General features: G+C 43.7%; 1 protein-coding gene across 11 annotated transcripts in view; it reads right to left on the bottom strand.

Moving 5' to 3' along the window:
* Window positions 1-25: 25 nt before the first annotated feature.
* The window catches only part of DCAF1 (DDB1 and CUL4 associated factor 1), a 107,000-nt gene continuing 81,752 nt past the window's right edge, over window positions 26-25,273 (bottom strand). For 7 of the 11 annotated variants that reach the window (XM_031663310.1, XM_031663314.1, XM_031663311.1 and 4 more), the window contains 9 exons: window positions 25,006-25,090; window positions 18,824-19,057; window positions 18,152-18,245; window positions 17,173-17,277; window positions 16,883-16,956; window positions 16,283-16,384; window positions 7,200-7,452; window positions 2,872-2,964; window positions 27-1,257 (listed from right to left, as the gene is read on the bottom strand). In XM_031663310.1, coding sequence (XP_031519170.1) covers window positions 2,906-2,964; window positions 7,200-7,452; window positions 16,283-16,384; window positions 16,883-16,956; window positions 17,173-17,277; window positions 18,152-18,245; window positions 18,824-19,057; window positions 25,006-25,090 — 1,006 coding nt within the window. In that variant the 3' untranslated portion in view covers window positions 27-1,257; window positions 2,872-2,905. Of the gene's footprint in view, window positions 1,258-1,985; window positions 2,965-7,199; window positions 7,453-16,282; window positions 16,385-16,882; window positions 16,957-17,172; window positions 17,278-18,151; window positions 18,246-18,823; window positions 19,058-25,005; window positions 25,091-25,273 lie in introns of those variants that run through there. The other 4 variants (XR_004182157.1, XR_004182158.1, XM_031663312.1 and 1 more) reach the window with 4 other exon arrangements.

The following is a 25,273-nucleotide window of genomic DNA, read 5'->3' as shown; positions in this document are numbered from 1 at the left end:
GTTCATAACAAAACAGCAACACAAGGACATGTTAAACATGTTTATTTATTTGCCTGTTTTTACTTGAGCTGTGGTCACAGCTGCTAGGTACCTACGCAAGTCAGCTGGGTACAGCAGGACATGCCACCATTCCAGGGTAGCTGGTGCTGCCAGAAACAGGAGTGGGTCTTGTCCTGTTGAAGGCACACTGCAGGGTTTTTCCTGCAGATCTCCAACAAACGCCTGAGTCACAGGCCAGAGCTGCCTTGGTATGTAAGTCCAAAACTTCTCTGGGCTACCTATCTTCCTTCATGAAGCGGGTGCTCAGGACCCGGAAGAATCTACCTCCCAGCTTTCTGAGACAGAACCAAGTAAAAGGAAACATGCTAGAAAACGTGCCTGGAGAAGACACTTCAACCTTTGCCTTATCCAACCCCTCTTCAAAGAAAGGTGCCCCATGGCCCCAAAAAGAACTGCCAAGTTTTGGTGAGGAGTAACACCCTGGCATGACCTTCTTTCTCTTTCTTGGCCCTCAACCACTTCCTCTGGCTCTTAAGACCCAGCAGGTTCTGTGAACTCTCGGGCCTTGGCCAGCACTAGTGAGGGGAAGTCAGGTGGTCAATGCCCTGATGATTTTATGAAACTGCCCCAGTGAGAAAACTCTTACTTCAGGCATCCAGTGACCCCACCCAGGGTTCAGGTCCTGTCTATGGTGTTGCTTAAAGACAAAAAGGCAACATTTGCCTCACCGGTGGTGTGCCACTGTTCTCATGCTGCCTCCTATGTGACTCCGATTTTGAGCCCTGGTAGAATAAGGAAGAGAGCTGATGCTTCCTTAGCCCCTTAGCACATGTTCCTAAGGGTGTGTTGTCAAGCCAACCCGAATTCTGCCTCCCTATTATAGTTCCTATCTCCCCCTTAGAGATCTGTGGGTGCTCCCAGCAGAGTTGAAACTGGCTCCACTGAGTTAATGACTAGAATATAGTGCTTTCACTACTTCTTGATTGTTGACCTGTTTTCTTCTGATGCTGGTCAGTACCAGCAGTCAGACTATTCCACTGGTTAAGTGTTAACTACCATTAAAGTGAGGCATGAAGCAAAAGAGCTGAGTCCTCTGCTCTCCAGAGGACTAAGAAATACCTGTGTGACACAGACCCACTTCAGTGTGTACAGCAAATTCTATAGTGCTCCTAAGCCCAGCAGGGCTTTACCTGCCCCTGGAGAGTTTTATCCATCTTGTGTTTCTTGTTTACTTCACAAATTTGTCCCCTCTTCTCTCTGTTAAGGGAGAGAAGTCACTTTAGCTGGATAATACCTATGTAACAAACTGAGCAGCTGTTATTTGGGCAAAATCAAACGAAGAAAGAGACTATGATCTTGTATTTATTGTGGGAATGGAAAACAGGGTGGGGTGGGTGAGTGAAAAGGTAGAAATCCCTGGTCCTTTGCCTGATGGTTACACAGTTTCACCACAGGCCAATTTTAGGGGCCTCTGAAGTATCTTTCTACAAACACAGACCAAGCTCCACTACCCCAAACCTGCCAGGACTGCTCAAGTCCACTGTCACAATCCCTCTCAGAAAACATTAGTGGCCGTTGCCCCAGCTACACAGAAGGCCAAAATGCTTTCACTCCTTAGCTTTGCCAGCTGCATCCTCCAAAACTTCCCAGAATACCTCCCTTTCCAGTTCCACCAAATCTGTACTTGGGAGCAGCCTACTGGATCCAGAACATGAGGACAGAGAGCTGCATCCACAGGGGACACAGCCCTGACTTCTCCTCTCTCCACATTACCCTTACAAAAGCAGGTCCTCCCCATGAGAGAGCTACAGGGCAGAGGCAGACACTGTGAGTAAGCTACTTTCCTCCCTGGAGTGCTCTATGTGGGCAGAACATGCTCTCCCTGCCTCTCCTGGAAGGTGTCTCCTCTATGGCGTGGCTAGAGCTGCAAAAAAGGGACACACCCCACTTGGGTAAAAGAAAATAGGGAAAGGCCATAAACAAAAACAGACTTGTAGTTTATTTTGTATTTTTTTTAAATAAATACACTTTACATTAAAGAAAAAGGCCTTTGATTTGTAATTTCCACATTGGGGAGAAAGGGAAGAAAAAAAGATTTTTGAAAAACTGAATCACAAAGAAAAATAGAGGGAGTGAACTTATATCCTAAGTTCCCTCAACTCCACAAAACCAATATCCGCAATGACCATGCTGCCCCCAAACCATGAAGGTGAGTGAATTTAGGCATTTACCCAGCAGACAGAGTGTCTTCCTCCCCCACTCTGGCACGAAGGAAAACAAATTAATCTGACAGCATATGAGGCAACAAAACAGGTTAAAAAATCATATATTATATTTATAATAAAATATTCTTAATCCTTATCAATTTAAGAAACCACGATTTTCCTTTTCATTTAAATACGTATGTAAAAATGCCTCTATATTGTTATTTAGACATCATTTTCTTCCAAAGAAAATGAAGTGCAGGGACAAGAGACCTGGTGGATATAAGTTCATACCCTCAGTTATAAATGCCTGTTTTTTTTTCCTTTTTAAAGTTTTATAAAAAACTATTTCTTGTTCTTTAAGTAAAGAACATTATACAAAGAAAATATATTGTGAAATACCCCAGAGACATGTTTTTTTTTTTCCCTTGAAAGATATGTCCATTCTAGGAAATGGTGTGGGGTGGGGGTCGGGGGTGCAGAGTAGGGCCTAGTCCCTGTTGTCATTTTTGTGGTTGTTATTGTTTCTGGAAGGACTCTTGGGTGCCAATGAGGCTCTCTAAGCCATAATCCTCTGAATGCAGGGCATGCAGCTCCTTAAAAGACAGACAGCCCTGGGAGAAAGAGAAGGGAATATGTTCTGAATTCATTTGACTCAGTTTCTCGCCTGCCAAGAATCTCTTCCAAGCAGTGATGGTTCCTCACTCATTCAGGGATAAGATGATGTCATCTTCCAAATCAGAGTTGTCAGAGCTGTCAGCTGAAAGGGAAGAATAGGGAGAGACAAGATTACACACTAGGCCTATAGGAAGCTTTCATAAGGAAGCACCTGCACTCATATACATTCATGGTCGAGCAAGGTTAAATACCAGTTTCCAGAAAGAAGAAAACACATCAATTAACTGCTTGGAGCTGGCTCTGGAGAATACTCCTGTTGCTTGGCAACTGTATTCTCCCTGGGACCTTTTGCTCTCCTAAGGGCCTGGACATGGTGCCCCTGCTTCCTGCCTGGGAGGCGCTGAAGGAATCAAGCGAGTGCCATCTGAAGCTTCCCCCCCATGCCACTTTAAATGGCTGCAGAGGGGCAGAGCTGAGGGGACAGTGAGTGAGCCTCTATGGCCCTTGGCCTCTGGTGTCCTTCAAGGATGGGCACAGGCCTGCCTGACCTCAAGAGACCACTACTAGAAAGGCAGGCTAAGACCAGGCAAAAGTGAGAGATGTATCTTTTCTGAAATACCTTAGTCACGCCCTTCGATCCTCAGAAGACCAACCACCAAGACAGAGATAGTCACCCTACATTCATGCCTCTGTAATTTCGGAATATGGTCTGCAAATTATATTCCCAAAAAGGTGCAGGCCAGTTGCAGCAATACAGGAGAAGCAGCTACCCATCCAGAGGCAGGAGGCCAGCAGGAGCAGTGTGACGCCCTGGAAGACAGCACTGTCTCTGATGAGGACCCTCTCTGCTTGACAATCTGCCTTCTCTGGCAGCATATGGACACATTAACACTTCTGGAAGGATCTGTTAAGGGGTGAAACTTCAGTGGTAGCAAAAAGGACCCTCGAGATGAGGTAGATACACCATGTCTGGCTGATCAAAATCAGAAAGAAACAGGGTACCTAGCTGTAGGGACTCTAATATTCACTGAGTCAAAGAAAAGGAAAGTTCTCAGAGCCCAATTTGATTACTCATAGCTCAGGAGGCTATGAAACCATTTTAACCAGGTCCCCCGTAAAACAGACAAACCCTGAGCTGGAGCCCTGCAAATGCCCAGTGTGTTAAGGGGCAGTCACTAGATGCAAAGAATCCCCTCATCAGCCTTTTCCAGTGCCTAAGAGAATCAACTCTTAGACAGAGAAAGAACAATTCATGTTCCCAAACCTTCCTTCATTCACCATCCCCAAACACAATTTCCTTTAGGAGGAAAACTGAAGAGGACAAAGGAAAACCAAGAAAAGCATTGCAATGATACAGAAAAGTCTTGAAGTAAGCAAAAGAAATGGCTGACAAAACCAGTATTCCTGGGTCTAAGTGGGCACACTGTACTGGTGAAGAGTAGGAAAACAAGATGGAGATGGCAAAGAACTATTATCTAACACAGCTGAACAAAGCAAGCCTCAGCTCCTCTGCTATAAGAGCTCCAGGAGGAAGTGTCACAGGAACATGTAGGGCCTCCTCCCCAGAGCCAAGTCCAGCACCGTGTCCCCACCCCACACCACAAACTTGCCTGATCCCTGCGGCAGCATCCACCGCATCCCCCAGGACTCGTGCTCTCCACAAGCCAACAATGCCAGACCCGCTGGCCTGAGACCCTTCTGCCCAGCAGCTATGCAGCTCTTAAGAACTAAGAATCTTAACCACGCCATCGCACATCTAAGAACTGTAAATGCAGCTTAACGAGATCACAGCACAATCTTCTTTAAGCAAATAACTGTCAGGCTCAGAGTTTGAGAGAAAACCTCCAGGGCTTGGGCACCAACTCCCCTCTGGTGGTCAGATCATAGGACGCCTTGCTCTATCTTCCTTATTCTTTCCCCATTCTCCAAGTGTTGAAGTGACCCAGTCCTAAACCCTGGTTGGGACCTCCGATTCTGAAAGGTCACTAAGGCAAAGACAATCTAGGTATAATTAATCCCTGTAGTGTTTAACCTATCACTCCACAACATACAGGCTTCGGAGGCAGGGCTGACAAGCACAGACACATAAAGATCTCAGAATCAGGCCAGGCGCAGTGGCTCACGCCTGTAATCCCAGCACTTTGGGAGGCCGAGGCGGGCGGATCACCACGTCAGGAGATCGAGACCATCCTGGCTAACAAGGTGAAGCCCTGTCTCTACTAAAAACACAAAAAATTAGCCGGGCGTGGTGGCAGGCGCCTGTAGTCCCAGCTACTCGGGAGGCAGAGGCAGGAGAATGGCATGAACCCGGGAAGCAGAGCTTGCAGTGAGCCAAGATTGAGCCACTGTACTCCAGCCTGGGTGACAGAGCGAGACTCCGTCTCAAAAAAAAAAAAAAAAAAAAAAAGTCTCAGAATCAAGGTGTTTCTCTTCCTAGAGCCAGTGCTCTGCATCTGGAATCATCAAGTCCCCGCAGACTCCAAGGCCTATGTAAAGGTACATGGGGGCACATGGGTGTGGTTTTCTATCATTTCTATGGCTTTCACCCTATCCTAAAAGGGCTCTTCATAAGCCCAGTAAGGTTCAGAGCTACTGCTCTAAAGGATTAGTGTGAGGCAAAACTATGGGTGCTAAGAATGCTCTGCTTGCTGACAGCAGCTGGGATCTTCTATGAAACACAAGAAGAGCTATGGAGTGTGCACCAGATGCCACCTCTGCATCTCCACCTCAATTCTGAAGTCCACTCTGAGACGTCCTCAAGTTGTGATCCATTATTTTCACATTGTAAATATTCTCATAAAGTAACAACATTCTCATAACTGATAAGAGTTAAAGTTTTCCAGATTATACCTTTGGCTTGAAAGAAGGAATTTCCTAAACAGCTAAAAGAGGTAGTAATTGTACAGGCCAAATACAAACTGAGTGGCTTTATATTCAAATTAAGAATGGAAAAATTAAAGTGATGCTGTCTTATTTTGGGAGCACCATCATCAGCTGGCCTGCTGTTTGCTGACCCTGCCAACCTGCCCTGCTAACTACCTGTAATTGAAAGGAGGTATAACTTGTTTCCCATGTCTCACTATTCACATATGACAAAAACGTTCATTAAAACTTGCCCAATGTCTGACCATGGCTTCGGCCTACTCCACTAAATCACCTCAGCCTCCAAGTATGAAAAAACAGAAGTTGATCAACAGCAGATGAACAGATAGAAGACACTACCCTACCCTCCCACCCTCAAGCTTCCTCAAAATACAGCCTTGGTAAGAAGATTCATGTACAGCTGCAGAGCTAACAGGCTCTTTGAATTATTTGCTGATTTTTGCAGGATTCATTACCATAGTCAGGGGACAACTTGACTTCAGAAACCTAATGGGAAGTAACTAGAAAAACTGGAGTTTGTTCCTCAAAATTTGGATTAAGAAAAAAAGGTAAATAAAAGGAAGTGAATGAACCAGAAGCCAAAGGGAAAATATTTGTCCCTTGGCTGTTAGAAGGGATTAGCCAAAGGGAGACACGAAAGGGCTTCCCCACAAGAAGGCCTGCATTTCTTTATAATTCACCCCAAAAAGAACAGCACCTCATGAGGGGCTACTTCTGACCGATTCTAGCCCTGCCTCTGAGCACAGAGCTACGCTTTGGCCTTTCATTCTAAGGCTAATTCTCTAAAGCAGGAGCTGACAAACTACAAGCCCACCACCTATTTTTGCAAAACAAAGTTTTATTAGAACACAGCCACATTCATTCATGTATGTATTGTCTATGACTGCTTTCTCACTACAACAGCAGAGTTGAAGAGCTGCAATAAAGGCCATATGGCCTACAAAGCACATATATATATATATATGTGCTTTGGAGTGCAGTGGTGTGATCTCAGCTCACTGCAACCTCCGCCTCCCAGGTTCAAGTGATTCTCCTGCCTCAACCTCCCAAGTAGCTGGGATTTACAGGCATGTGCCACCATGCCTGGCTAATTTTGTATTTTTAGTAGAGACAGGGTTTCATCATGTTGCCCAGGCTGGTCTCGAACTCCTGACCTCAGGTGATCCACCTGCCTCACCCTCCCAAAGTGCTGGGATTACAGGCATGAGCCACCGTTCCTGGCTGCATAAAATATTTACTGTCTAGTCTTACAGAAAAAGTCTGCCAATCTCTACTTGAAAGGTAAGAGATGACAGCCATTTGGTTGGGTTCCATAGTCTGAAAGGAGAGGAGGGCAGAGATGCAAAGGTGCTTTGCCTCAAGAGACCAGAACAGTGAATCAAGTTACAGGGCACAGAACCATGGTATGGCTTTGCCCTCTAAGTTGTATAGGCACAAAAGAAGAGATTTTGCCCTGGGTGCCAAGGCTCAGCCTGAACTCTGCCCTATACTTACTGTCCCCCAGGATCAGTTCCACCTCCTCATCTGCATCAGAGTCTTCATCCTCCCCGTCCTCTCCCTCCTCTAGAAGGTTTGCTAGCTCCTCATCAGACGGAGAGAAGTCATTGTCCCCATCTTCCCCTGCGTTCTCATTATTGTCATCCTCTTCCAACTCTGCCTCCAGCAACTGGTCAGTGTCAAGCTCATCTAAATCATCGGTGTCGTCATCATCTTCATCATCATCTTCTTCCTCCTGTTCTTCCTCTTCCTAGTAAGAAAGCATAAGGTTCATTAGTACAAACACAGAGGCCTGACCCATGTGGGCCACATGGCAAGTCGACAAAAGGGACAGGGTGGGGAACTGTCAGTAGAAGGGGTAGTGATCTAGAAGAACACAGACTTCATGAGCCAGCCAGACTTGTCAGTGATGGCTGAGATAGGCACACATGTCCCCCAAGACTGTCAAAGTACCCCTCAGACAAGGATTAATGGTCACACAGCCCTTATGCAAGGAAACAGACTACTCGCTTCACAGAAGTCTCTCCCATCAATCTTCTAGGAACCCAAGGGGGCTCTTCTTTCTCACCTGCATCAACCAAAGCAAGGGAAATCAGCTGAGGCACTAGAAAAAATCCTTTTACCTGGAATCTAAAATGCAACAGTTTAACAAAATGGAAGAACACAGCTGCTCATGATCTCCTCAGCCCTTCAAGCTCTTGCCCTTGATCTTCTAACCAAGAATGTGGATAAGCTCCTTAACCATGCTATCATAAACATTTGATCAGAACATTGCAACAAAAGACTTAAAATATAGAACACTAACAGAAACCCATATTTCCTGTTATAAGCCAAAAAGAAAAAAAAAGTATGCTAGAGAAACTATCTTTCTTTCCATTCTTACAAGAACTTGCCAAAGGCAAGAAAATTACCAGAACATCAATGAAATACTTTGTTCTAGGGACCCTGGGCTTTGTAAATGGTACATTCCGGCATCTGCCACAGATTTCAGGTTTGCATTAGAATCCCAACTGTTTCCTTCAAAAGGGAGAGGACACAAAGATACCCACCTCTTTGCTTTGACAGGGATAACAGGCATTCCCAAGTAAATGTAGCTGCCACTCAGGACACTTACCTTTCTGCTCAAACATCAACTGTCAGCCTTGCCAATAGCAAAGGATTCTAATTGTTACAATAATAAAATGTAAAATTCATTTAATACATCAACCTAATGAAAGTCAAGATGGAATAAGCCCGACGTAGGCACAAAAAAATTTTTTTGGTTTTTATTATTTTAAAACTTATACTGAGTGGTTACATCTTTTTTCATTTTAAAGGTGTTAGTGCCTGCCAAGCACTTAAAAAACAAGCATTTTGTGCTTACCCAGCCATTAGAAACCAGTGTGTAACATAAGCTAGGATCATTCAGCAGGGTAGCTCCACTTAGTGGACTTCTGGTAATTTTGGAACCACCACTAGTGACTTTTTGATAAACTGTGTAATTCAGTAATTTAGAGTCTTCAAAATTTCTGCCAGCTATGTTGGAAAAACTGAGCCCCTTTTAAATACCTAGTACTCCTAATACTTGTGCAAGTGCATGTATGGTCTGTACCAGATTTTGTGGGAGCATGTGTGTATGTGCCAACACACGCACACATAGAAGGCCTGAGACTATTCCATAGCCTTGGCCACACATCCCCTCCAGAGGTGAGTGGATAAATACTAAGCATTCACCCACCTCAAAGGAACTATGAGTGTCTGGAGGCAACAATGATAAACTGAAACACAGACAGGCTCTCAGCCCCTACAAGCACACAAGCTCATACAAATAACTGGGAGAGGAGAGCAGGGTCCAAATACAGGGAAAATCATCCAAGTGCTTACCAGATTACAACTTTTGCCTCTTTTTCCAGGCATATTTTCATAGACTTGACCAAAATTAGCTAATCCACTAACAAAGTGCTGCAGTTAAAAGTAAGTAAAGAAGAAAGCATCCAGGGCCCTGTATCTCTTTAGGCTTCATGGACAGAACATTTATATTTAAAATTTAAGATAGCACAACTAAAGGTCCATGGTTGAGTGGGTACATGAAAGGTTAAACTGCTCAAATAGGCATAGGCTGGCCAGAAAATTCATGAAGACAATTCTCTTTCATTTTGAAGAACATCAAGGGTTAGCTGATCCAGAAGAACTGAACAAAAAGCTTCCAAATCAAGAGCAATCCTGGAAAATTTTCAAGCAGGGTCTAAGCTTTGAACTACATACCATTCCAAACTCTTCCAGCAGCAGACAAATCCAAATTTTACTTAGTTTTACAGCAGAAGAAGCAGATGTATATATATTCATCCCAGAAGGCCACGAACACATCATATGTGACCATGAGAGAGGAGGGGAAATCAGTAGGAAAGAGATCTACCTGAATCTCAAGTTGAGCAGCACCTCACTTTGTTGTCTCTACTTTATATTTATTGCCCAATGCTGATTTCTCACCATGTATTTTGTCACACATGGACATAGTCATAAACTCACTTTCCAAATTTGAAATCTGAAACCGGGATCATGAAGCAGAGGCTCACAAGACCCATCCAAAATGCTGTGGCAGAACCCAAAAGAGATTCTAGGAAGCCATTTTAGGAGCATTCTCTGCTGGTCAAGTAACTGATTGGTGGCATGAGCTCCTCTCCTTCAGATCTAAAGAATAAAGCTTCCAATAATGAGTGGTCCAAAAAGTAAAAACTAAAAATAATTATTTAATGAAAAAGCAAAGCTTAGCTGGGCACACTGGCACGCACCTGTACTCCCAGCTACTCAGGAAGCTGAGGCAGGAGGATCACTTGAGCCCAGGAATTCAAGGCTACACTGAGCTATGACTGTGCCACTGCACTCCAGCCTAGGCAACAGGGTGAGATCCCATTTTTTTTTTAAAAAAAAAAAAAAAAAAAAAAGGTTGAGCACGTTGGCTCATGCCTGTAATCCCAGCATGTTGGGAGGCCGAGGTGGGCGGATCACAAGGTCAGGAGATCGAGACCATCCTGGCTAACACGGTGAAACCCTGTCTCTACTAAAAATACAAAAAATTAGCCGGGCATGATGGCAGGCGCCTGTAGTCCCAGCTACTCAGAAAGCTGAGGCAGGAGAATGGCGTGAACCCGGGAGGTGGAGCTTGCAGTGAGCCGAGATCATGCCACTGCACTCCAGCCTGGGTGACACAGCAAGACTCTGACTCAAAAAAAATAAAAACTTTTTTAAAAAAAGCAAATTTTGCTAGAATCCTGACTCAACTCTGACAACATTTAGATAATGTTTTGGATCCAGGGATATTGTTTTTTTCAATTCTCTAAGACTTCTTTTAGGGCTCTGAGGAATTCAGGGTCAGGCCATTTTAAATTAAGGTACTAATAAATTTCCCTACAGAAAGAATTCTAAAACTCTTCTCTCCTTAATTCCACCTACATCAATTTCATGGTTACCCAAAGCTCCCAAACCCTGCAGATAAACAACTCACCCCTTTCCTTTACAGAAAATAGGCCAACTGGCATAAGTTCCTTCTGCTGCTCTCTGGTACCCTCCACATCTAAACCTGCCTTCAGCCCTGGTCTGAGGAGGAAGCATGCTGCCTACTCCTGCTCTGGATCTCAGCCAACCCTGAGACCCTGTTACCACAGACACTGTTCTCATCCCCACCTCACCACCACCTTCACACTGGCTTCTCACCTTCCACGCCAAGAGGTTCAGTTCTCCCAAACCTAATAAGCTCTCAATCTACATAGGCTTCAGATGCCTTCTATCTACACTTTGGTCGGGCATGGTGGTTCATACCTGTAATCCCAGCACTTTGGGAGGCCGAGGCGGGTGGATCACCTGAGGTCAGGAGTTCCAGACCAGCCTGGCCAACATGGTGAAACCTCATCTCTACTAAAAATACAAAATTAGTCTGGCATGGTAGCACATGCCTATAGTCCCAGCTAGTTGGGAGGTTGAGACAGGAGAATCGCTTGAACCTACGAGGTGGAGGTCTGGGCAACACAGAGCGAGACTACGTCTCAAAAAAAAAAGTCATTCAAATCTGATCCTGATCTTTATGTAACATGTCATATTTTGCTAAATGTATAAATGCCTACTTTTTAAAAAATACTTTTTCTGTACTTAAAAGCTATAGGTTCACTTTAGGGTCATAAATGTTTATGGTTTTTTTTCCTCACTGGCAGAATCTAACTCAAGTTACATTTTAATTATTTAGGAAAAAGAGCCTTTCAGGAATCATCACATACAGCTCTGACCAGGTGTGTGTAATCAGTAAAGACTTTTACCATCTGCTTCTAGGCAGTGGAGAACACACAAGAAGCACGGCACACGGTGTGTCCCAAATGCCAAAATGGAGTGGAACACAGACAGCATTATTCCTTTGTTGAGCTTTTTCTTATAAATTTAAGGTTAAGTATAATTAGCTAAAATGTATTGCTTGTCAAAATCTAGGAGCAATGATCAATTACTCATCTTCAGTTTTATAACTTTTCTAAAAGCCAAATCAAAGATGAATGATTTCTAAAAACACAGGCACCAGGCCTGGCGCGGTGGCTCATGCCTATAATCCCAGCACTTTGGGAGGCCGAGGTGGGCAGATCACCTGAGGTCAGGAGTTCGAGATCGGCCTGGCTAACATGGTGAAACTCCATCTCTACTAAAAATACAGAATTAGCTGGGTGTGGTGGTGGGCGCCTATAATCCCAGCTACTCGGGAGGCTGAGGCAGGAGATCTGCCTGAACCTGGGAGGCAGAGGTTGCAGTGAGCTGAGATCGCAATACTGCACTCCAGCCTGGGTGACAGGGTGAGACTCCGTCTCAAAAGAAACAGATACCAAACTTCTAATGGATAATAATGAACTTTGATAGGTGACTAGCTTATCTCCACTTTCATCAAATGCCTGAAGGTAGGCAGACTAGCAGCCTCGGGAACCAAATATTTATGGCTGTCCAATACATTGTGTAGGTTTTCATTCATCTAGATACAGCTGTACCTTTCATCCTTTCCTCTTAATCTCCAGACTTATTTAAGCATAAGGACAAAGGACAACTATTTTATGGCACGTCAATTATATCTCAATAAAGCTCTTTATATAAGCTGGACCATTTTATTAGATGGCGGCTGATCATTCAGGTTTCTGAATTTATTTTACTATAATGAAAAGGCAAATTCAAAGGTGTTGGTCACAGGTGCCTGTATCCTTGAGCCATATAAGTCATATCTGGAACATCTGAGAAAACCTGAGAACAGATATCTAGACTAGGACAAAACTTTGAATAGCAAATGATTCATAGGAAAATGTAAAGTCTCTAGTTTTAAAATCAGGTGAAGCGTACAAAGCAAAGTAAAACTAGAGACTGGTTTTCCTACAAAGGAAAGTGAGTTTAAAAAAAAATCAAGCTGGCACATTGTGCATGAGAGGCAGTGGGAAGAAATCTGATGGAGATAGTTAAAACAGCCAAACCCCACCAAAAGATTCTAGAAGGAGCATGGATCAACAGAATTAAGATTACAAAGGAGACCTACTCAAATAGATATGATATTATCCCAGCTGAAACATCTCTAAATCAAAAATCAAAATGCCAAGGGTTTGAGGACATAAGCAGTTCTCTAACAGAGGTCCTTCAAACATGAAATGCACCAGATGGTCAATAAGGGCTGTAATATCAGTATGGAGTGAAACATGCCTAGATCCTAAGAAATCTGGAAGCCACAATAATAACTTAGCCATGTTGCACACCTACCCTGCCACATAGTCTTCTCTGAGCTAGAAAGCTTTCTGGCTCTTCTACAGGCTGGGCCCCAGAGCCGCTCCTCAGAATCCTCTTGAGCCTGCCCCTCTCACTCTTGGCTGTCATGCTGAGGCAGCCTCTTGCTTTCCTTCCTGCACCCAAGTCAAAAGTCCTGACCACTACCATATGCCCTTCCTAATATCTTTCTCCCTTAACTTCTCAAAAGTTAAGCAGAAAAAAAGAAGAATTAGTCAGTCTTTTTCCTGACCCAAGCCTCAGGAAATAAGAGGAGTGTAACTCTTAAATTATTCCCTTATGGTGGCCTCTTGCTTCCACAGCCAGCCACCAATCACCAGTGCCTTTGCCTCTCACCACTCCATGTGTGCAAAAATAAGGCCAACCCAGAGAATAGCCTTCCAACTCCCAAGGTGTCTAGGGCAATCTCAACTTTCCTCTGAGTTGACCTCCTGCTCAAAGACAGACACCAGGCATCACATGGACCCAGGTGATGGTTCCCAGAGAAGACTGCCGCCCACTGCCTTATAAAATGCAAGGATATGGGAGGGCTAGGATAATGATGTTGACAAATAACCCAGTTTTGGCCTCAGATTTATGCTTCAACATGTAACATCCAAGAAGCCTGATTCAGAACTGATACCTGGTAGTCATTAATAAACCCATGGAGGACAAAGCAGTCGATAGTCACCCACACCATTGCAATGTACACGCAAATGGCTTGACAACTACACCCTCTATATCGACCCAAGAATAAACTACGTCTTATTTCATGATAACTAACATGAAAAAGTAGGCATTAAGGGAGTGAGGTGTGTAAGGTAGCAAACTGAAGTGAGAATAAAAGAATAGGCAGTATTAAGAAACCCACTCAAGGCAACCACATGAAATTTGGAGGACCTAATACCAAGTTCTGCTACCCAGAAAGACTAGAAACATGTACAAGCTCTAACAGCACAGCGCTCAAGAAAACACTAAAATTCATGTCACAAATAAATCAAAGATCTCAAGGATCCATCAGAAAACCTCTCCCTTCTACGTACATCTCATAACTCACATGAGCTTTAGACACTGCTGGCTCCTCTCACCCATGAAACCAAGGCCCCTATAGAGCCCATATAGCTGGAAAGCAGCAAAGGAAAGCCTTTCTACACTAGGAGATCCTTGGCAGCATTTGCTGAAGTTGTTTCAAACTCTACAGCCTAATTATCCTTTACCAGGCCCTGAGGAAAGCTCTGCTGTGATCCCACAGTGGCCACCAGCTGCCCACCACACAAGAGTCTCCTCACTCTGCTCAGAAGCCTATTTCTGCAGATCATGAATCATCTCGGGCCTCTAATAAAACGCATGCTTAGGCAGTCAGAACAGTGAAGACCAAGAGAGCACACACAGGGGATTTTAGGTTGAGTCTCTGTTCTAGCTTTTTCACTCAGGTGTATTTGATCCAGGTATACTGTGTCATCTTTGATGTACAGGTGATGCAGTATTCAAAGGATTTGATTTACAGAACAAATTATATGCTCATAACCTGTAACGCCCAACAGTAAAACACATAGCTAAATCTCAAACTAGCTAAATCTCAACAAAACACCCTTGCTTAGTCCGTACTAAGTCCTACCAGAAAAAAACATGGGTCCTTTGCCCTAGTATTAGACTTGCATCCTTACAAAATTACCATTTTCAAAAATTCTTGCTTTTAAAGAATTATTTTAAATGTAAGTACAAGCTGTTTCGAAAGGACACTAAGAGAAAACTATTACATTAGCCCTAACCATTGAACATGATTTATCAAAAAGTAGGGGAGGGATGAGGGCAAGAGAGTTGTGGCAATGCAAACTGAGGGAATTGTACTTTCCCCGGTCCTGTGATGCCTCTGCTCCTCATCCAGAGCACCTCTGTGCCCTTAAAGAGGAGACAAAGCTGGCTGGGCATGATGGCTCATGCCTGTAATCCCAGCACTTTGGGAGGCCGAGGCGGGTGGATCACCTGAGGTCAGGAGTTCCAGACCAGCCTGGCCAACATGGTGAAACCCCATCTCTACTAAAAAAAAATACAAAAATGAGCTGGGCATAGTGGCACGTGCCTCTAATCCCAGCTACTCAGGAGGCTGAGGCAGGAGAATCGCTTGAACCCTGGAGGTGGAAGTTGCAGTGAGCCAAGTTCACATCATTACACTCCAGCCTGGATGACAAGAGCAAAACTCCATCTCAAAAAAAAAAAGGGACAAAGCACCAAGACTAAAGAATACAATAGTGGGGGGGAAAACAGAAATGAACTCAAGAACTGGGAAAGAAAACATTTTTAGTTGCTTTAATATCTGAAGAGCAAAGTCAAATCCTAGTCATTCATTTTCAACTTTATGGTACTCACTCAGCAATAAATACTTCTCAGAAAAGTAGACAAAAGAATCTGCCCTGGAGAGTGTACTCTTGGAAAGAGAATGTGGTGTGAGCCCTGTAGGCTGGAAAAAGTCTGCTGAAACTCAGAAGTTTGAGAAACTCTTCAAAACCCATACTGACACACCACACAGGCAAGTACCTAGCATAATACAACCACAAATTAAAATTCCCTATGAAAACAAAATGCAAAGACTGAGGGACATGATATTATCTACCCACATTTTATATATGTTTAATTTCTCCAAAGCATCAAAATCTTATCTTTACCTCCATCTCACCAAAGTGACTGTTCTGTTTTTTATTGACATTGGGAGTATAAAGGGATGCTTATCTGAAGCCAGAACAGGGCACAAAGAAATCTCTAAATGAAAATCAGAGATTGCTAGGATGAGTGCGGTGGCTGATGCCTGTACTCCAAGCATTTTGAGAGGCCGAGGTGGGCAGATCACCTGAGGTCAGGAGTTCGAGACCAGTCTGGCCAACATTGTGAAACCCCGTCTCTACTAAAAATATACAAAAATAGCCAGGTGTGGTGGTGGGCACCTGTGATCCCAGCTACTTGGGAGGCTGAGGCAGGAGAATCACTCGAACCCAGGAGGCAGAGGCTGCAGTGAGCGGAGCTCGTGCCATTGCACTCCAGCCTGGGCAACAAGAGCAAAACTCCGTTCTCAAAAAAAAAAAAAAAAAATCAGAGATTGCTAAACTTTAAATCGATCTGCAAATGGAATTTACAGGACCATCAGATACTGGTTAAAATCTTGTAATAAAATTTCTTCTGAGTTTCAGTGATCAAGGGTACATGACAAGCCTTATGAATGTGGCAACAGGTAGCAAAGGCTGAACAGACCTTTAAAACCTCCTACAGCAAAAAGCAGAGCATAACCTCTATTAAGCACTGTTCAGCAGAAAGAAATCTCAAAGACCACTGACCTGGTCCTCCTCTTCATCCTCATCCTCTGCCAGACGCTGCCTGCCCACTTCATACAGCCTGCATACTGTGTCCATGTTCAGGGCATCCATGCTGCCTTGATTCTGAAATAGAACACCCAGTCCATAAGGAGCAGTTAGTTTTCAGAAGGTCCACATCCACGCCTCAGCCCTGACTGGTGCCCATGACCTTGACCCTGTAATTATCAAAGTTTCTGATACCCTAAATTCTTGGGCTGACTCTGAAAATGTTATACCTAGGACACATAAAGGGGAATAAAAACAGAATGAAAAGACTTGGTGAGGAACCATCACCCTGGGAATAAACCCGGTGAGAGATCCAGATTCCTCTGAGAAAGGGATGACAGTGTGAGTCCAGAAAAAAAGGAGATAGGATGCTTTAAGCTGTCTTATATTGGGATTTTCTTACTATTTCTCTTTGTACTGTACATCTCCCAAGCCCCATCAAATGAATAGGTTATCAATAATCTACCTTCAGGAATGTATTGACTTTACATCTTATATCAGACAAAATGTAGTACAACTTGAAAATTATCCTAAACATCAGAACAAAAGAGCAGGGCCTCTGCAAGCTCCCTTTACCTCAATGACAGCAAGATAGCAGTCTTTGGTGTCTGTACACAGGTCAAAGATGTTCCGTTTCACATCAATGGTTGCTGGAAAACAGAACATGAGAAGACTTGGGATTGGACTATTGCTGTGACCCTAAAACCCGCTTTTCCTCTAAAGGAATTCAGGATGATTGCTCAAAAGTATTTCCATAACTCCTCTGTTTTTCAATAAAAAATTACAGGCCTCCAGAAAATGAAGGACCTTAAATAAGGAACACCAAAACATGACAACATGATCAATGTCTGTCCCTTCCTGCTTACCTATAGGTTTGTAGTCAGTTGCATTAAATGTTCGGAAGGATGACCCAAAGGGGCTTTTCATCCTCTCTTCCATTAAGTCATCTTCATCATCTGCCTGCAACATAGCTTGAGCGGGGGTTGGGGAGGAAACACTATTAAGAATCACAAACATCCCCTCTTCACAAGTGCAGAAAACATTAATGGCCAATCAAAACAATCTACTTGTATATAGGTTTACATACAGATTCCCTTGTACATAAATCTACTCTGCATCTACTTAGCTCCTCTCAGAGCATCTTCCTTGCATATCCCACCTATTGTGACAAATAATATCCTCAGCCTCTCATCTACCTCCAAGAAGTGTTACAGTACTTACAAGACTTACAACACCACAAGAGAATAAATGCAAAAGATCTTAAGTTCATAATGATGCACTGGAAAATACTGCATGAAATTTCTTTCCACACAAGATTTCCTTGTTATCTTCAAAGTCAGCTGCCTTTCACCCTAAATCAACATTATTTTCATATCTTTTGTCACCATTTGTACTACCAATTTTTTATCTTTTATGTTACAACTCTCAAATGCTTTCTAGTTCACAAGTGAGAGATGGTTCCAAAACGAAGTATCAAATTGGCCGGGCGCGGTGGCTCAAGCCTGTAATCCCAGCACTTTGGGAGGCCGAGGCGGGCGGATCACGAGGTCAGGAGATCGAGACCATCCTGGCTAACACAGTGAAACCCCGTCTCTACTAAAAAAATACAAAAAAATAGCCGGGCGAGGTGGCGGGCGCTTGTAGTCCCAGCTATAGGGAGGCTGAGGCAGGAGAATGCCGCAAACCCGGGAGGCGGAGCTTGCAGTGAGCTGAGATCCGGCCACTGCACTCCAGCCTGGGTGACAGTGCGAGACTCCCTCTCAAAAAAAAAAAAAAAAGAAGTATCAAATTAAGTGAAGGGGTAGAGCAGAAGGAAAGAGAACAATGAACAATAAGATTTATTACCTCCATACATCACTGTTCCCGTGTGATTGAACACCACGCGACACTGATCCAGAGCAGGAACAGTATGCAAAAGATGAAAAGTTCGAAGGTCCCACTAGGAGGGGAATGGTCAAGGAAAGCTATTTTACACAAAACTTATCTAATCTCATGGGAGGAAATTCTAAAATATCACTTTTTTTCCTCCTGCCAGGTATTGACACTTTAAAAGTCAATGAGATCAAGGTAAAACAAATACATGTAGAATGCATATTATTGCATGATGTCTCTGAAAATATCCTAGGGTATCCTCATATACAGGAATGCTTTAAGAGCTCTTTTCCTCCCAACAGTAGTACTTCATTTTCCTCTTATGTGGCAAGTGATTTTTATAGTGCAAAAGTAAAATCCTTCTGAAGACAGATAAGAGCTAATTGAATTTTTGGAGAATTGGGAGGTAGGAAACTGGTCACTCTTACAAACACATAGAAAACATGCTAGTGAAAGTTGTCAGTAATTACTAACACTGGCAACAGTGCTTTGGAGATTTCACTAACATTTCAAACCAAAGGACAGGCACCATATTATTACCAGTGTGGATACTTTAACCAGGTATTGGTGTAAAGATAGAACACATTATTTCTGCACCACAAACCAGACAACAAATGGAAGGTAAGACATGATTGTAAAGGATACGATCTCAGTATTAATGATCACCTCCAGTCCATTTGGATGGAAAACACCACTGATGTTCATATTGAACTTGTCAAACTTGTGGATGGCCTGTGCAGAGCGGACATCCCAGAGGACGCCATCATTTAAGACAAGATCATCTGTAGGATTAAAGGTGGCACAGTTCCTCTTGTAGTTGTTGGCAAGATCTGGGTTAAACAGAGTCAACAGCTTGTTGCCAGTCTGAATATCATAAATCTTTAGAGAAGAAGGGGTGGGAAGAGAAAAATCAGACCAATCCATCCACTGACAAATTTAAAGAGAAAATGTGCAAAGCAGTTTCTAAGATTAACACACAAATTCTCCACATGGATCAATGATTACCACAGAATACTCCTGAAGGGTTACTTTTTGGAGAAAGGCATCAATGAAACACCCTTTTCTCCTTAAAATCACCCAATGTACATATTTTAGCCCTGCCATATTAAAAGTTTCCAAAGTCTATATAATGTACAACCCATGCAGAGACCAGATCTTTCTCATCAGCTTATAAATATGCATGCTGTAACATTTCCCATCTTTAAAAAAAAAAAATTCTCCGTTAACATAGGAACAAATAAGGAGACACCAGAAGGAAACAATCAAACAAATCCAGATCATGGGAAAAGAAAACTAGCCTGGTCTCTTCAAAAGTCAATGTCATGAAAACTGGAAAAATAGTTCTTGGCTTTAAAACATTAGTAAGACGTAACAACCAAATGCAGTATGTGAATCACGGCTGGATCCTGGTTGACAAAAAAAAAAAAAAAAAAAAAAAAAACTGAAACCAAACACGTCAGGAACAATGAAAAAACTGAGTAAGTATGGACTGGCTATTAGATGATTACGTAGCGGATTATAAATTTTCTTAAATTTGGTAATAGTGTCATTGTGTAATATCATTGTTAGGAGACACGTGCTATAAGACTTAGCCATAAAATGTCATGACACTTGCAATTTTCAAATGGTTCACAAAAACACATTTCATGGAAAGAAAATATGACAAAATATTAAATTGATGAATCTATGTAGTAGGTATATGGACTATTCTTTTCGTTTCTTTGTATATTTTAACATTTTCAAATGAAAAGTTGAAGGGGAAAATCTCCCCCCACCACCTCCCTCTTTTTTCTTTTTTTTGGCCAGACCTATGTGAAGTTACTTATTGATATGTTTAATCATTTATTATATCACGGAGAGGCTTATACCTTAATTACAGTTGGTAACTAAGAAAAACTATTGACTGGGCCTGGATTCCTGTTGTAGAAGCAGAGATTACAAGGTACCTTCTTTATCAGTTGACCTTGTTGATTTTTTATTTTTAAGTTCCAGGATACGTGTGCAGAATGTGCAGGTCTGTTACATAGGTATACACGTGCCATGGTGGTTTGCTGCACCTATCAACCCGTCATCGAGGTTTTAAGCCCTGCATGCATTAGGTATTTGTCCTAATGCTCTCCCTGCCCCCATGCCACCACCCAACAGGTCCCAGTGTGTGTTGTTCCCCTCCATGTGCCCATGTGTTCTCATTCTTCAACTCCCACTTATAAGTGAGGACATGCGGTGTTTCGTTTTCTGTTCCTGTGTTAGTTTGCTGAGGATGATGGCTTCTAGCTTCATCCATGTCCCTGCAAAGGACACCACCTCATTCTTTTTTATGGCTGCATAGTATTCCATGGTGTATATGTACCACATTTTCTTTATCCAGTCTATCGCTGATGGTCATTTGGCTTGGATCCACGTCTTTGCTATTGTAAATACTGCTGCAGCAATAAACATACATATGCATGTGTCTTTATAGCAGAATGATTTATAATCCTTTGGGTAGATACCCAGTAATGGGATTGCTGGGTCAAATGGTATTTCTGGTTCTAGATCCTTGAGGAATCGCCACACTGTCTTCCACAATCGATGAACTAATTTATATTCCCATCAACAGTGTAAAAACATTCCTATTTCTCCACATCCTCTCCAGCATCTGTTGTTTCCTGACTCTTTAATGATCACCATTCTGACTGGTGTAAGACGGTACCTCATTGCGCTGTTTTTGTGTTTTGTTTTGGGGGTTTTTTTTTTTTTTTGAGACGGAGTCTCACTCTGTCACCCAGTATGGAGTGCAATGGCGTGATCTCAGCTCACTGCAACCTCCATCTTGCTAGTTCAAGCAATTCTCCTGCCTCAGCCTCCCAAGTAGCTGGGACTACAGGTGCGCACCACCATGCCTAGCTAATTTTCGTATTTTTAGTAGAGACAGGGTTTCACCATGTTCGCCAGGCTGGTCTCAAACTCCTGACCTCAGGTGATCCTCCCACCTCGACCTCCTGAAGTGCTGAGATTACGGGCATGAGCCACTGTACCCCACTCTCATTGTGGTTTTCATGTGCATTTCTCTAATAATCAGTGACACTGAGCTTTGCTTTTTTTTTTTTTTTGAGATGGAGTCTCGCTCTGTCACCCAGGCTGGAGTGCAGTGGCATGATCTCGGCTTACTGCAAACTCGGCCTCCTGGGTTCAAGCAATTCTCCTGCCTCAGCCTCCCGAGTAGCTGGGACGACAGACAGGCAGCCGCCACCACACCTAGCTAACTTTTATTTGTATTTTTAGTAGAGACAGGGTTTCACCATGTTGGCTAGGCTGGTCTGAAACTCCTGACCTTGTGATCTGCCTGCCTCAGCCTCCCAAAGTGCTGGTGGTATAGGCATGAGCCACCGCGCCCGGCCTACGTTGAGTTTTTTTCATATGTTTTGTTGGCCACATAAATGGCTTCCTTTGAGAAGTGTCTATTTTTTGATGGGGTTTTTTTTTCTTGTAAATTTAAGTTCCTTGTATAAATTTGTTTTAAGTTCCTTGTAGATTCTGGATATTAGCCCTTTGTCAGATGGATAGACTGCGCAAGTTTTCTCCTATTCTGTAAGCTGCCTGCTAACTCTGATGGTAGCTCCTTTTGCTGTGCAGAAACTCTTTAGTTTTAATTAGATTCCATTTGTCAATTTTGGCTTTTGCTGCAATTGCTTTTGGTTAAATCTTTGCCCATGCCTATGTCCTGAAGGTATTGCCTACGTTTTCTTCCAGGGTTTTATAGTGTTGGGCTTTACATTTAAGTCTTTTTTTTTTTTTTTTGAGACGGAGTCTCGCTCTGTCACTCGGGCCAGAGTGCAGTGGCCGGATCTCAGCTCACTGCAAGCTCCGCCTCCCGGGTTTACGCCATTCTCCTGCCTCAGCCTCCCGAGTAGCTGGGACTACAGGCGCCCGCCACCTCGCCTGGCTAGTTTTTTGTATTTTTTTTTTAGTAGAGACGGGGTTTCACCGTGTTAGCCAGACGGTCTCGATCTCCTGACCTCGTGATCCGCCCGCCTCGGCCTCCCAAAGTGCTGGGATTACAGGCTTGAGCCACCGCGCCCGGCCTACATTTAAGTCTTTAATCCATCTTGAGTTAATTTTTATATAAAGTGTAAGGAGGGTGTCCAGTTTGGTTCCTGCATAAGACTAGCCAGTTTTTCCAACACCACTTATTAAATAAAGAATCCTTTCCCCATCACTTGTTTTTGTCTGGTTTGTCAAAGAAGAAAGCTTCCCTTTACCACTTCATATCGCTCCCTCAAGCTAGTACCCTACTTCTCTGCTTCATTTTTCAGCAAAACACTTTGAAATAATTGTCTATATTGTGTGCCCATTTCTCCCTTGTTCTCATGAACCAACTCTAATGAGGCTTTTGCCCCACCAGTGTACACAAGTTTTTTGTTGTTGTTGCTGTTTTTGAGTCCGGGTCTCTCTCTCTCACCCAGGCTGCAGTGCAGTGGTATGATCACAGTTCACCACAGCCTCAACCTCTTGGGCTCAAAGTGATCCTCCCACCTCAGCCTCCCAAGTAGCTAGGACTACAGTTTCGCATCACCACACCTGGCTAATTTTTTTTTTGTAGAGACGGGGGTCTCACTCTGTTTCCCAGGCTGGTCTCAGACTCCCACCTCGACCTCAGAAGTATTTCTTGACATGGTTAACAATGACCTCCACATTGTCCAGTCAAAGGCCACCTCTCAGTTCTCAGCTTATGCAACTCATCAGCAGTTTCTGATCCAGCTGATCAATCCTTCCTTGAAGCACAATCTTCCCTTGGCTTCTAGGGCACCTCTTTTTTTTTTTTTTTTTGAGATGGAGTCTCACTCTGTCGCCCAGGCTGGAGTGCAGTGGCACGATCTCGGCTCACTGCAACCTCTGCCTCCCAGGTTCAAGCAATTCTTCTGCCTCAACCTCCTGAGTAGCTGGGAATAAGGTGTGCGTCACCACGCCCAGCTAATTTTTGTATTTTCAGCAGAGATGGGGTTTCACCATATTGACCAGGCTGGTCTCGAACTCCTGACCTTGTGATCCACCCGCCTCTGCCTCCCAAAGTGCTGGGATTACAGGTGTGAGCCACCACTCCTGGCCAGGCACCTCTTTTTCTCGGGGTTCCATTCTGCCTTACTGGCCACTATATTTGATTTCCTTCCCAAGTTCCTCATTTGGCAACTCCTAAACACATGCCAGGGTTGTGTACCCACAACTTTTCTATAGTCCCCTTGATGATCTCATATAAGTTCATGGCTCTAAATACTATCAGCTGGGGACAGTGACTCATGCCTATAATGCCAACACTTTGGGACACCAAGGAAAGTGGATCACTTGAGCCCAGGAGTTCGAGACCAGTGTGGGCAACGTTGGGGAGACGCCGTCTCTACAAAAGTACAAAAACTTAGCCAGATGTGATGGTGCTTGCCTGTAGTCCCAGCTACTCAAGAGGCTGAGGTAAGAGGATTGCTTGAGTCCAGGCAGTCAAGGCTGTGGTGAGCTGTGATCATGCCACTGCACCGCAGCCTGGGTGACAGAACAAGACCCCATCTCAAAAATAAATAAATAAATACTATCAGTATGTGGACAAGTCCCATTTTATATTTCCCAACCCACACCTCTCTCCTGAACTCCCAATTTTTTGTTGTTTTTGTTTTCAGACACAGGGTCTCACTTGTTTACTCAGGCTGGAGTACAGTGACACAATCGTAGCTCACAGCAGCCTCCAACTCGTGGGCTCAAGCAACCCTCCTGCCTCAGCTTCCTGAGTAGCTGGGACCACAGGTCCCAAGCCCACCAAGCCCAGCCGATTTTGTTTATTTTTTGTAGAGATGGGGGGGAGTCTCTCTCTGTTGCCCAGGCTGGTCTCGAACTCCTGGCCTCCCACCTCAGCCTCCCAAAGTGCTGAGATTACAGGCATAAGCCACTAAGTCTGGCCAACTCCCAACTTTTGTATTCAATCCCCATTCTCTACTTGAATGTCTAACAGAATCTCAAATTTCATGTGTCCAAAATCCCAGGGCCAAGGCCCTCCATTTCTCATAGCCTCTACCATGCCTACCCAGGCCCAAACCCGTAGCTCCTCTCATGTGTCAAGCGGTACAACTCCCTCTAACCTGGAAGGCTGCTCTTGCTTCTCTCACAAAAACCAGAGTCATACTTTAGGAACTTTACATCCACTCATGTATCCTCTACTCACCCTCCAGTGTGTTCATCTCACTCAAAAGAAACGCTAAAGGTCCTAACTATCACCTGCAAGATGCTACCAGATATGGGCCCCTCACTGACCTCAGCTCTCCTCTCACCTCCCAAGCAAGGGCTTTCCCTTGCCATTTCCTGTGCCTCACGCTGTTCTTCCAGGTATCTTCCTGAACCTCGTGTTTCCTTCAAGGCTCTGCTTAAACATTACCCCATCAGTGATGCTGTCTACCCTAGATAACAGAGAAGTCCCCCCACACCACCACCGATTTCCTACCTCTTACCTTGCTTTCATTTTCTCTGAAACACTTACCACCTAAATTCACCATATATTTATTTGCTTCTTTATTGTCTCCCCAAAGAGGGTCCCTAAAGGCAGGGACTTCATTTCTAATGTAAAACTTACTAAGAATTCAAAAATATCTGTGGCGCTAATGACATCTTTCTCAATGTCACGTTGAGCCCTTACACATTTTTCCCATACAGCTCAGAACTATATTATCACACTTTCAGATTCTAACTGGAAGGAATATCATTAATTTCTAGTTGCCCAAAGGACTTAGGTCCTCACATTCTATCAAGATTTCAGTATGAACAAACGGGCATAATCAGCTTGAAAACAGTGGTTCTTAAGTACTTACGTGGGCAATGTCTCCTTTTGTGCCGATGACCCGATCCTGGGAGTGCTTACTGAACTCAACATAGTGATCTTCTGTGAAGGAATGCCTATGGACAAACAGGAGCACTGAAGTGACAGATCTTCAGGACATATTCCTGCAACCAACTGAAACATGGGTGACCCCCAGCCTCTTGCACAATCACACTCACCTAAAGATCCTGGACTCCCAAAGAGGAAACAATCATACACTTAGATTACAAAGAAAATTTCTTCTATCAGCTTGTCCAAGC

The sequence above is a fragment of the Papio anubis genome, chromosome 2 (assembly GCF_008728515.1).
Source record: "Papio anubis isolate 15944 chromosome 2, Panubis1.0, whole genome shotgun sequence".
Lineage (NCBI taxonomy): Eukaryota > Metazoa > Chordata > Mammalia > Primates > Cercopithecidae > Papio > Papio anubis.
Note: the sequence above shows the minus strand (reverse complement) of the source record. Positions and strands in the feature narration are given on the sequence as shown.